Source organism: Lissotriton vulgaris, chromosome 2_1 (assembly GCF_964263255.1).
Source record: "Lissotriton vulgaris chromosome 2_1, aLisVul1.2, whole genome shotgun sequence".
NCBI classification, from domain to species: Eukaryota; Metazoa; Chordata; class Amphibia; order Caudata; family Salamandridae; genus Lissotriton; species Lissotriton vulgaris.
This window is the reverse complement of record NC_141687.1, coordinates 151,570,635-151,584,691: the sequence shown is the minus strand read 5'-3', so window position 1 is coordinate 151,584,691 and position 14,057 is coordinate 151,570,635. Positions and strand designations below refer to the sequence as shown.

General features: G+C 41.4%; 1 protein-coding gene across 1 annotated transcript in view; it reads left to right on the top strand.

Moving 5' to 3' along the window:
- Positions 1 to 10,132, top strand: part of LAT2 (linker for activation of T cells family member 2) — a 251,099-nt gene extending 240,967 nt beyond the window's left edge. The window contains exons 11-13 of the mRNA XM_086954605.1: positions 2,664 to 2,729; positions 5,666 to 5,735; positions 6,065 to 10,132. Of these exons, the coding sequence (XP_086810731.1) occupies positions 2,664 to 2,729; positions 5,666 to 5,735; positions 6,065 to 6,077 (149 nt within the window). The 3' untranslated portion in view covers positions 6,078 to 10,132. The remainder of the gene's footprint in view (positions 1 to 2,663; positions 2,730 to 5,665; positions 5,736 to 6,064) is intronic.
- The last annotated feature ends 3,925 nt before the right edge of the window (positions 10,133 to 14,057 follow it).

The following is a 14,057-nucleotide window of genomic DNA, read 5'->3' as shown; positions in this document are numbered from 1 at the left end:
ATGCAATAGTTCAATGTCCACTCAGTGCTTAATCTTAGCATAAGGACAAGTACTGTATTCTACCCACGGTGAAATATTACACAGCCAGTACCAGAACTCTGATGTATCTGCAATTCAATTAATAGGCATTAGAAGTCTGTAGCTGGCAATGGTGGTTTAATTTCGATGGAACGCTAATTCCCACTGCCTGTACTCCAATTCCCCAATCTTTTCTTGCTGTGCCAATATACTCTGGGGCATATTTACAAGAGAAAGGAGGGCACGGTATTAAGCCAAAATTGCTAACGCTGCGCTCTGCCATTCTGAAAATGCAGGGATGTGCTGTATTTACAATTATACGGTGCACCCTGGCGTTTCCCCTAGCGCGGACGCTAATTTCAGCTGCCTAGTGTCAACGCAGGCACCCACCATAGTGTGCTCCATATACAAGGACATTGTCCTTGAGATTGCAGGCAGGTAGATGATTAAGATGGTTGTTTGTAGACTTGAATTTGCTAATGATGGTTGAAAGATGTTCAATTTGGATGGGTAGGAGAGCATTCCACATGTTTGTCGATTTTGGTGGTGGGGTAAGATTCTGCGGAGAGACGGTTCGGATTTTGTTTTTAATGGAAAATATTTTGTCAGCAAGATAGAGGAATCCTTGTATTTGGAGTGAGAGCGTAGATATGTACTTACCTCACATGCAATGTGCCGAAAGAGAGTACATATGCAGTTAATTGAGGTGTTAGATGCTGGATGAAGTTAGATTTTTATGAAATGACAGATGTTTTGGATTCCATCGTCACCTTCTTCAGTTTGTAGAGTAATGAAAATGATTTGGTTTTACTACACTTGTTGTCAACGTTTCTGATCATTCTTCTTTTATTGTCCGGTTTCAATATAGTTAATTTTACATTGATGATGGGGTACTTAGTTTTCTAATGGCAGAATAATGTTATTCTTAATCTGATTGATGTCAGACGATGAATAATTGAATTATTTTTAGAGTAAGGTTGTCCTGAAGTATAATATTTTTTACCAGATATATGTATCTTTCCATGGTCGGGATTTTGTTGGACATTTTGTTAACTAAAGTTGAAGCTAAACGAAGACTGTGAGATTGTCACTGAGAGAGAATGATTTGTCCCAGCGTCTAAGTCTAGATATTATTCGGGAAATTGCCTGTACAGCTCTGGTCTTTGTACGACTGTTACTGCTATTTACTAACTGAAAAATTACATATAACCATTGACATGTGTTACAGGAGCTAAATTAAAGACTCTTGCAATATGCCCACCATGTCTGGCCTTCTGAAGTACAATTTCCTGTAGTCAGTAAGTGAGGTGGTCTAGATTTCAGAAGAGCATGGAGCATATTGGTGATGATGCATGCATATCACCGCAGACAATGTGCGTTCCTTGGCTCTTGAACTAAAAAAAATGGACTGTGAGATCCTGCTATAACAGATCATAATTAAGGAAGGTGACCAACAATGGTGCTGATCAGTAGGGATTAGAGAGGGACTACCCATGACTCTCTAGCCAGAAGTAGGTTCTTTTCACTGACATAGCCCTGCAGTGCAACCCCTATGAAAACCTTAAATGCAAGAACCTAGAGTGGGGTTCTAAGAGGACTAAGGCATGGTTTGCAATGTCAGTGGTTGATGAGGAAGATCATGAACTGCACTGTGCTGAGCACCACCCTTTCAGAGAGGAGCCCATGAGGAAAAACTCTCTCATTCCACCCTCAGAAAGAAAGTCTTCACTTTGAAATCTTTAAGCAATGTTGGTCAGATTTCATCTGAGCAAGCATATGTGATGTTCAGGACACTATTCAAAATTGAGAAAATTATAGCAAGGTATGAGTTTTCTATTCTCTTTGTCAAGTGCCACATAAGTATACCTTCACAAGTTCTATTGGCCCAGTATAAGCAAACATGTGATAATATATGACATTACATAGGGATCAATAAGGTAGTACGGTCCTATGATGCCATAGACGGGTGGCATTTACGTTGTAAAAAAAAAAAAGGCGAAGGCTAGATTTTTTGTAGATGTTAACTGAAGATTGATGTGACATAATAAGACCATTGAACCATGACCCACGTTACCAATGAACTATTTCTAAAAACATTTTTTGGAAGGTCTTGTGAGCATTCTTTCAGTTTTTGGTAATCCAACATTAAATAAAATTATGCAGTATTAAGGACAAACTAAATGCCTCAGTAGTCACATTTGCTCAAATTAAAAAAGCAGAAAAGGACAAAAAATTGGTGATTTGGTACACTATTACAAGAAGTTTCTTTATACGGTGGCGTGCACTGGAGGAGTATAAACACGGGCAGTTATGCATGCTGCTGGGATATTAGTTAAATTAAGCACAATTTTGAAGCGCATTCTGCCAATAATCTCTTGAAATAGTATCCTTGTGCAGGAGGTGTATATCTGAATATAAAATAGTGGCGCAACTTAATGGCAGCGCAAAACCATTCATGCAAAAGGTGAAAGATTTGCCGCTGTATGCTGGTGGTACCATCATCCTATGGATCAAAGGGGTTTCCAGATTTCCTGCATTCCAAAGACTAAAGTACCTTAAGTTTGCAAATATAATTCTAATGCCATGATCGATACAACTTACTTAATAGTGTCATTCACATGCTCCTTCTTTTGGTACTCTCTCAGAAACTGATGAAACAGCAGATTATGCAAATACTACCCAGCTCAAAAAACAGCCAAGAAAAAATTCAGGTAGGTTGCATCCCTAAGGGACCGAAAACGTCCTTTCAAGCAATTGTGTGCATTACTTTTTTGTTTACTGAATAGTTGCATTAATTTTAATTTAGCCAAAAACGTCTGTCTGTTCCTGATGAAAGGGTTTTAACCATGTTAATATATGCCTCAACATTTTATGGTTAGGTCGTATCTGTTTGACCTTATTCGATAAACATTGTATTGAGGAGGGACAGAAATGCAAGGGGCACTGTTGTAGATAAGTAGATGAAGACAGCAAGACGCATCTTTGTAGTTTCAGAGTATGTTTATTAGATTACAGCAGAACAACACAACTAGCCAGCTGACCAGACCTTCAACTGTCAAGTCTGGAACCTCCCGGTACAACATAGAATGTAGACAGGTATTGTGGGAGGCTAGTAGGTAGGAGCATAGAGGAAAGTGTGATGACAGCAGGTAGCCATGTTGGAAGGAGAACTAGTTTACTACACATCCTCCTCCTTTATCTAGAAAAGACAAATGACCGCAGATGGCCATGTTGGGGGAGAATATGTTTACTACAGGCACCTTAGAAATCTTCAAAGCTAAATCAATGTACCAATATCCATATCTGTTGTGCTGTATTGATATAGCAGAAACATACCTGGGGAGCAACAAAGTGCTGTACTTTAATGGGTTTGTTGTGGGTGATGGTGCAATATCACGAGCAGCAATTGCAAACTTACACATTCAAATTACAGTGCTACTTATTTACAATTGAACTACATTTCACATATTTACAATTTTGAACACCAGGAGATTAAGTGATATGCCCAGAATCACACCTGTGTCAGTCAAATGCTGAAACTGGAATTAAAACCCTTCTTAGGTTCCAAAGTCGGCAGGTTGGCTACTAGACCACATCTCTGCAAATCATATTGGTTAAGCTAAGAAAGATCTGGTAAAATTGCATGCGAAAATACTGTACGTGTAAAGTGTAAGTGTAAAGAAACCATTCCTGTACAGTTGTTCTTAGAATAGCAAAACTATGATTAAAATATAACACTGCATGGGATAAACAGAAAGCTATTTCACTTCCAAAATGCGTGCTCACCCCCATCCAGGTTGCTATGGGCCTGGCCTGGACTGTGTGATAACCTAACGTATTCTAGGTATTGTAATCTTGTTTTACTTTCCTTGAATGAATCAAACAAGCACACCTGAAAACAATTATTTCTAGGTGAAAGATTCGGGGCTGGACGCTCCATATGTAGATTTTGAGGTGGTCACAGGTCACCCTAAGTGTCAAGGAAAGATACCATACCTCATTCAAGTTCCAATTGGTCCACCTCAAGTTTCCAGATTCATTTAGAATATGGTAGTAAAATCCAGCATGCTATTACACATGGATTTAGTGTTTCAGTACAACACATTTGGAAATAACTTGTAGTAATAACATTACATCACATTTACCCCATTAATGTACATCTTTTATCACCATTTTGCTGGTGGTTCCTACTCAAGGTAATATCTGAGAGCTGATACAGCATTGCTACAAAACTCAACATTTGCAGTAATAGTACTGTGTAACAATCATAATATTGCAAATTTTTGGTGTTTCCACATACATATAGAGGACATCTTTTGTATCAGAATGAAAAATGGAATAGAATGCAGTATGGGCCTAAAAGATTTTTTTAAACTATAAAGTGATATGGGAGCTAGAATTCTGGGCCATTCTGTAAGCGAGATAAACAGGCTTCTTTCAACTGTGCCCTTGCATGTCTAAAGGAGTACATTTATTTATTTAAGAAGTTTTATATAGCGCTAGCCAGACCGGGGGGTATAAGAGTGCTTCACATCAGGTACAGAGCAGATGAAAAGAGAGCAGAACATAATACAATAACGCAAGACAGTCGTAATGATAATGACACAGAGTTCCATTTCGTGGACTTGAAAACACCGCCTCCAAGAGGGGTGAGGTGCCAATCTCAAGGCTCCAGTTGTTTCTGTCTGTTCGCTAGGGCTCGTTCGAGGAAGAGGGTTTTGAGCTGATTTTTGAATTTAGCAAAGGAAGGAATAGTTCTGATGTGAGGGGGAATAGAGTTCCAGATTTTGGGTGCGTTACCGGCGAAGGACCTGGCCGCAGTTTTTTGCTTTCGTGATTTTAGCAGGATGAGAAGTAGGGTGTTAGAGCTTCTGAGAGTTATGTTCTGACACGGGTACCTTCAAGATCATAATTTGCTAAACCCAATAATGTACTTTGTGTTCACGAAGAATCGAAGCCAGATTTTTTTAATCAATTGCAGGACTTATGAAATTTCCAAGGGAACTTAAAGTGATTCTGAGAGTCCTACAAGTCACCTGAGCAGCCAGACAACTTGTATTTAAATATATAGAATGGATTATATTATATATATACGTATATTTGAGGTTATTCAAGGTGTTTTGACCCCTTAATTTGCCACCTTAATACTGCACAGGACAAGAATAGTTTTATATGTTCATATTTGAGAAGGCAAATTTAGGAGTCGAACCACCTTGAAAATTGCTTGCCGAAAACAGCTTGTGGAATCACTCTGAACAATGGGTGATTCGAGTTCTTTTAGATTGGATTCAAAGTCAAAGTCAAATTGGATTCACCCAGAACGGTTTACCAGGGTTCAGGTTTGAATTCTGACATACAAACCTAAATAGCTTTGATGTCATGTACCTTGATTTGACAGGCACGGCCAAAGAAAGGGCATAACAAATGCATCATTTACAATTAAGAGGCATATCAACAATATTTCTAGGAACAATTTTGTCTCTCAAAGCAGTCATATAACTCTCTAGCACTGAGCCATGCAGAGGGTGTGTTGGGCTCCTATGAAATGTACTGAGAGGAAACCCATTGTTATATGATCAGGATGTGGTCGAGTACAACAAATCTATGTTGATTTAGCTACAGTTACTGTATTTGTGATTACTTTCAGGAAGTTCAGAGAACGATTACACTGATCCGGATTACATTAATGCCACTCTTCCCAGAAGCAAAAAGATAAGGTAAAGTCATTGGTTGTTGCCCAGCGCCTACATCCAGGACCAGTTTACGTGGGCATGCTATGCTTGCAGTTTGTCAATCTCTGTAAAAAAGAAAAACTGAGTTGCAGTTTGGCATAAAAATAATAAAATAGAGTATGCTGAAGTGAGATTCTGTTCACGAATTACCAAATGGTAGAAAAGCAAAAGCACAATTTTGCACATGTAATCTGGCTCCCGATTCATATAATTTATTGACTAATCCAATGCTGATGAGGGCTGAAAATAAAAATATAATTTTAAACTACGTAGTTCATCAAAGACTATATTAATTTGCAATATTATTTCTCTAGCGATTCAAATTAAGATGAAAAAAGAAATACAAACGTCCGATCCAGGCTCATCCTTTGGAGAAGAGAGGAATGGAAATACATAATTCAATCAAGAACAGACAATTGTATACATCTATGTGTATGTGATGTACCGAACACGTGGAAGTCTTAGAAAGCAATGCCCTGAGTTGGATGGCATGAAAGAATTCCGTTCTTGGTCACTGAACTAAAAGTGAACTTGTGCAGAATAGGTATGCTTGTTGGTCCAGTTCAAAACAGAGATATAACTGCTATGGTTTTAATGATACACAGCACTTACATTCATAGCATAACACGTGTTCCTGCAAGCAAGACTCTTTTAAACAATGTTACTCTGTAGTCTTCATCTAGTGTGGCCCTTGGTTCTTCCGAGTGTCTTGATTTAAAAACTGTTGTTTGTTGGTTGTGGGTTATAAGACTGGAAAGTGGTTCTATGCGGTACGGGGTGTGTTTTTAAATTATCCATGAATAAATGGAAATGCAATCAGTCTGACATGTATGCGGGTCTACGGTCCTGTTGTCTTTCAATTGGTCTTTCCATTGGTCAGGGGCTCTAATGGAGGGATAAGATATTGTGTCATACCAGTAACTCATGTTAGTACGCAGTCTGTGGAGTGTGGGTTTTGCCAGTGGTGGGAGAGGGATTGAACATGGGTGGGTTGAGTTTGCCCAGCTTCCACTTACATGTTTTTTTAAACTCTCCTACATAATATGGCCCAGTTGTAAATCACTTAGACCCTTTGAACAAGCACAGGCTCGAAACCAACATAAGTTAGGGAACCAGGTGGGCTGTAACTCATGAAGCACCTGCGCATTACCTTATGATCGTGCATTCTGGGTAACCATCAGTCCTGGGAGACTTAAAGGATTTATTTGTTTGAGAGCTCCATGGATGGACACACACAAGAAACTATGCTATGGATACATTTCAAGGCTTTATTAAAATAAACATTCTAATCCATCGCAAATAATATGTATGTAACTATAAAAACAAACAATATAGTGGCAATGAAACTCTTAAGAAGAATATTAAAAAGAATTGCAACATTGACGGTGATTCAGAAGTTCGTTGTTACCTCATCCTTCTCTTCTTTTTCCTAGTTAAGGTGCGTTAGCGCCAAAAGTACCTAACAGGAGTTTCTTTAGGCACCTCTAGCCCGCATACCTTAGACGGACAACAATCCTGTTTTGTTGTCTGGGAAGGGCACCCACTGTCTCGGGTGCGGCATTCCCATGTAAGCTGATAAGGCCAGACTGGCTCCAAAGGGCTGATGGCCTTCACGGAGGACGCTTGCAGCTCAGCCCGCATGAGCATAATCTCTGAGGAAGTTGAAGATTGCTCTCTGTCTAATACTAGTCTGTAGCAGCTTGAATACACTTCTCCACTTATTTTGAGAGGGCAGGCCTCATGATGAATGATGTAAAATGCAAGAATTAATTAATCAATCTTGAATGAAGACAATCCATTTTGCAGAATTTACAGATGTATTCAATGAAAGAGCACTGGAAACAGGGTGTTTCAGTGACAGGGTTATGTCTGCTAACACTGGACATAGGTACCTTCGTAAGTGAGTGAAAGTGTAATTTTATTGGTTTCAATACCTTTGACAATCAACGGAGCCCTACTAAAACAACAGGCCTGATCTCAAAACAGGCAACTGAGCTTTCAAGGTTCTTAATTCGTGTGAACAGTAAATCAATGCATAAAGAAGTGTCCAAAAACAGTCAAATGTCCTTCTTTCACCATCCAGAGAAGGGGGTGCTTAACAGATAAACGCCTCTGTGGCCACAAAACTTTACAGTTTTCTTCTCAATTGCATACTCACAACTTCAGCATTCACAAAATTGCTGAGCTTAGGGTGTTCCATATTTATCAAAACATGTGAACTTAAACCTGGAATTCAGACTTTCGATTAGATCGAGACATCTTCAGACAGAGTCCAAGATGATGCAGCGCAGTACTAGCACAGTAAAAATGAACCAAAGTTACACATCTAGCACTGGTCAATAGTCCTCTATCATGATTATGTATCTAGCACCACAAGTTGTAGAAGTTTAAAGATTCCAAATACACCTTTTAGGTGGAGCAAACAGGCTCTACATTGAGCATGATTCTAGGCTGCAGTTCATCTTTGTCTCCCAAACCACTCCTATGGACATCTACACCATGGCCTGTAGGGGCTGTGGCACAGGGCCCTCGCCTTTCAGGGGCCCCTTTTGAGGGTAACCACGCTTCTGCTGCCGCCTGAATTGCAGATGAATCTTATAGCAATATACCCCATATGTTGCATGTTACGCGTGAGGGATTCAAGTTAGCAGTCTGCGTATACATTAGTGCACAGCAGTGCTGAGAGTCCTTAATGGGAGATATACATACCCTTTGTAACTTATTGGAAACATATTTACCATTAGATGGTTTGTCTTTTACATTTATCTAGGAGGCATTTTGCAAGCGGGGCAGTTGCCCTATAAGGAGCTTCGCTGACGGTGGTTATTGTTACTTATTAAGCGCAATAAATCACACTGAAAATGGTCTCTAGGCGATACTACATTTCCACAAGTTAAGAGGCAACAGAAATTAGGGTCTTCTGAATTGTAAACTGAATAGCGAGGCTAAAACAATCCTGTTGTAAGAGCTTTTGTAAGACCTTTTCACCCAGAAGAGAGTTTTACATACAACCCACAATTGAAACAGAACAGCTGTCTTCAGACAGCAAAGCATCTTCCAGGATTGGAAATATGGAGGATAGATCGTCTGGCCTTGTATGATCACGATAACATGAAATATAGCTCTCACCTTAGATGGTTGGCCCTGACAGATGCATCTGTCATGATGGATTGCGGTGTAAAATCACCTTAATGGGCGAGCAACTTTCCTATCAGCTGCCTGACTTGCAATATAAGCTTAAGGACAGTTTTGATGTTTGATCCTGGGCCTCTAAGAGATTTGTTAGATCTTCTAAGATAGTAGCACTTAAGATCTCCGTAAACGGAGGCATTGGTTTGTTATCCAAAGACTGAACCTGTAAGATCTTTGTAACCTGAGGGATAGCTCTGCTTTCAGATGTCTGAGCCGCAAGATCGGTCTATCCTGGCGAACAGCTGTGCAGCTTTGCCAGCCCGATCGCTTTCTACTTTGAGAGAGAGCTTTGTTGCGCTAGGTCTGAATCTTTCATCTCTGGTGGATATGAAAGATATCTATGCTCTCCGATGTCTTAGCCTGTAGGAGCTCTCTAACTTGAACGATAGCTCTGCTGTCATAAGTTACGCATGGGAATTGGGGTCTGTATAACCTGAGGAAGATCTTTGCATGCCACATGCTTGAGATTAAAACATTGCTATTCAATGCCTGAGATTGTAAAATCTTTGTACTTCAATGGATGCGTTGCGGTTACTTTCCTGCATCTGCAAGATCTGTGTAACCTGTGGGATATATTTACAGTCAGATGGAGGTGCATGTAAGGATCCTATAACCAGAGGAAAAGCTCTGCTGTCAGACCCTCAAAACTCTAAAGTTCCTTCATTTGCGTATTCGCTCAGTTTATACATTCCTAAACCTCTAAGGTATATGTGCTGAGCTGTCCACAGGCAAAGTATGTGGAATTGGAGAGTTCTTCTTAATATTTCCACTTGAAGGATCTGTCTGAACTAAGGTCTGGGTCTGCTCTCTAAAACCTAAATTATCTGTGTAGCATGTGGGATAGTTGTGCGGTCTTAAATCTGAGCCTGCAAAATCCTTTAACAACGAGGGATCTATAAGATTCCTGTAAAATGGGTGATCTATGCCCAAGTCTGCAAGATATGTGTAACCTACTAGGATTCTTTGCTATGCCGGTGTGAAACTTGCATAATGTGCTTTTGTGTAATCATGTCATATTCCACGATAATGCTGCAAACTTGCTTGAAAAATGGATTTACCATCATTTAGCGCTGTATTTTAGTATGAAATGTGTCTCGCATTTCATGTCAAAAAGAATAGTGCACACTCAAGTGTTGGAAAGAACAGCCACTCCCTTACTCGTTCCCCAAGATTAAATGATATAGCAGAAATATCCCCTGGGACTAGTTTTTTTGCTGTTTGAAGCCTGAACGAATAAGATCTGTGTAACCCAATGGACAGTTATCCTGAATGAGGCTTTTGCCTATACAGTGTTTATTACCTGAAGGGTTGGTTTGTAGTACTAAGTTTGAGATGTATGCAACGTGTACAGTAGGTCTGCTGTTTCAGAGATGAGCCTGTACAAGTACTGACTGCTTAACGTTGGAGACTATAAGATGTGTGTAACCTGAGTGATAACTTTCTAGTGTCACGTTTCAGCCTGTAGTATCATCTGTGTAATGTGAGATTGCTCTGTCATCTAAAGGTTTAATTTGTATGATTTGTGTAACTTGTGCTCATTCTGTTATCTAATTGTATAGGTTAGATCTGGGTTTATCCGTATACCATCCTCCTCTCCGTACTCTGTGTCCCTGCTCCAATAGGAGTGTGATGCTGCATCACTTGGTGTGTTTGTCTTAAGTTACACAAGTTGTGACCAGAGGCTGAGCAAGGAAGTGCCACGTTCCCGGTAGGGTACCTGGTGTTTGTAATATGCTACTGAACTTGGTCTCCTTTTTCTTTCCTGATGTGTTCAAGAGTTGTAAATAAATGAGCTACCTATTAGTAATGTGGACGCCATTTTAATTACTGCTTACAAAGTACTTAACTAAACTGGCGATAAGGATAGGATGAGTGTTGAAAGATACTTGTATATGTGTGTGAGTTTCCAAAGTTGGGAGATGTGTTCTCTCTTGCTTTACCTGTGTTCTGGGTTGTTCCAGCTGCACCATCAGTAGGATACTGCATGGAATGCTGCTATGTCACTGATGGGTTTGGCTTGGTTTTACTTAAGTTGGGATCAAAGGCTGAGTTACAAAGTGACATGCTTTTGGTGGGCTATCTCGTGAACATATATCCTGTTGTCTAAATAAAGAATTTGCATATACACACAGTCCAGACTCATTACTGCCTCCAGGTGATTGGACTACAACCACAACTATTTCTAAAACACTGTAGACAGAGGTGGGAAATTGGAGCTACGCGGGCCACAACCTCCACTTTAACTTCCATGACAAATAAACTCCATGCCTTTATCTGTGCTCAACTATTACAGCACGAATTGCAATACCAAACCTGTATAACATACTTTAAGGTAACCAAGCGGAGGCTCAGCATACCACTGTTAACAAGGTGCCTTTACAACAATTACGTTTTGTATTAGAAATATACAATATGTGGTGGTGATTGACAGTAAAAAAAAAAAAGAAAACTGACTGCCTACTCTATATACGGCTAGCGGTTACAGCTCCTACTTACTCCCTCGAGTTGTCTGAGGAAGGTTTACTCAGCCGGCATACACCTGGAAGTGCGCCCCCCTCTCAATCGGACTGAGAGTTTGGCGGAGAGGCTACTCCGCCGCTGTTGCGACAGAGTACTCTCTCCACCAAACTCAAATTGGCTCTTAAGAGTTATTTCCCTCCTGCAGGGCTTGAGGGAAAATAATCCTTAAAGTACATGGACGAGTTAGGCAGTGGTGAGGTCTTCTAAGTTTGCACTGGCTGCTTTGTAGATTTATTGGATTCGTAGTTGGTACGCGCAGAGGTCTCCTGTCTGCACATGTGCAACGTTTCAGTGTCTCCCCTCCGGGTCAGAAGGAGTTTTAAGTCCACATTTGGAGGCACATAAGTGTTAATTTTTTCTGTTGTGGAAATTTTTCTAGATGCTTGCACTACCTAGAGTGAGAGGGTGAATGGGCTAGCACTCTAGAAAGAGACATTATGTAGATTTCTCAAAACCGTTGGATTCGGCTTGTTCTCTTCGGAGGAAGAAGAGTAAGAAGGGGGTGGGGGGGTGGGCGTGGAGGGAGAGGCCAATGTAAAACTACTTATTTTGGAGACCCACTCTGAAATTCAAAAGCAGAAGAATAGGCCTATTCAGAAGACTGTGCAAAATGCCTCAAGTGAAGAGGAGATGGAGTTTGGTGCCCGATGACCAGGAGGACAAGTATATTAGTACGGTAATGTTATCAGAGTTGCTTGCTCATGTTAAAGCAAACATTTTTCAGGAAGAAGAAATTCCCGAATCCTTTACAAGTGGTCTGATGAGACAATCCGAGACCCCCTCCAACAGAAATGCCAATACATCATAATGCTGACGAAGTCACTAAAAGAGTGTGGAAATATTAGATAGGATTATTCACCCAAGATCTGTGGCAAAATGGTATACCTTGTTATGTTAAAAAATATTTATTGAGCGCACTGCCACCGATTGGTTTCCTGGCGCTGAGAGAAACAGAGAACGGATCCTGGGGACGTGAGTAGGATGGAATTAGTGATATGCTTGTCTGAAGAGCCATGTTTTTAAAGCTTTCCTGAATGACATGAGATCCGAGCATGACCTAATCTCGAAGGGGAAGGTGTTCCATAGACGAGATGCAAGAACAGCAAATCTGCAGCCACCAGAACGTTTGCGTTTGAAAGCGAGTGTCTGGAGCAGGGCTAGGTGGGCAGAGCGCAGATTACGGGAGGGGGTATGCCTGATGATGAGATTATGAATTTGGGACTTTTGCAGTGGAGAGATTTAAAAATCATGCAGCCAGTTTTAAAGGAACAGCGTTGGGCCAGAGGGAGCCAGTGAAGGTTCCTGAGAAGAGGAGATGCTGAATGCCATCTGGGTTGAGCAGTGGTAAATCTGGCCGCGTAGTTCTGAACCATCTGGAGGCGCTTCAGTAGATATAAGGGTAGGCCTAGGTATATGGAGTTTGCATAGTCCAGGTGGGACAGTACCGTGGTGATCACCACCAGGAAAATGGCCTCTGGAGTGAAAAAGCGTCACACCTTCCGGATTTTTCTGAGATGGAAAAAACACTTGGAGACCACTTGACCCACTTGTGTTTTTAGAGAGAGGTCACTGTTCAGGGTGACTCAAAGTGTCTTTGCAGAGGAAGTAGGAGTAGGAGCTTGACCCATGTCTGATGGCCAATAGTGAGTGCCCCAATATTTAGCACTGTCACCTGTGAGCACTAGCTCGGTTTTTCCAGGGTTTAGTTTTAGGTGGTTTTGGTTCATCCAAGTTTGGATGAACCTCATGGTAGACTGGGAAATGAGAAATGGAGAGGGTGGAGTTATCAACAGTGAAGAGCAGTTGCAGGTCGTCCGCGTAGTTGAACACAGTCACCTGCTTGTCTCTTAAGGCCTGGATTAGAGGAAGAATGTAGATGTTAAACAGGTGGGGTGACAACGATGAACCCCGAGGGACTCCACATGTGATGGACTGTTTAGGGCCGACCAGGGTGCCAAGGCGGACCAACTGAGATCGATTCTCCACAAAAGACCTCAGCCAACAGGCAGCTAAACCCCTGATGCCGGCCTGGTTGACACGGTCAATCAATATACCATGGTCGACAGTGTCAAATGCGGCCGACAAGTCCAGCAGCACTAGGGCCTGAGGAGAGGTCTGTCAGCGCAGTCACGGAGTGAGTCTAAGATCGCAACTACCACTGCCTCTGTTGAATGGGCAGGGCGAAAACCTGCCTGGTGGGGATCAAGACAATTTGAGCCCTCCAAAAAATTGGACAGGTGTTTCACGACATGGGCTTCCATAACTTTTGCCAAGAAGGGGAGCAAGGAGATTGGCCGGTAGTTTGCCATGCAGGTGGGGTCCGCCCCAGGTTTCTTCAAGAGTGGGATGACTGTTGCTTCCTTAAATGCAAGGGGTACTAAACCAGATGTAAGAGTCATTCAACAGAGTATAGGCCGGAGTCGGGACGGAGGACAGACACTCTTTAAGGAGGTAAGGGGGCATTTGTCAGAGGGTGCCCCTGATTTAACTCTTGCCAATAACTCTAAGAATTGCTCTGAGGTAATAGTAGGAAACCTGTTCAATGTGACCTTGTTGGTGGTGGTATGGGTAGTAAAGGGAGCATCGCCAGGGGAA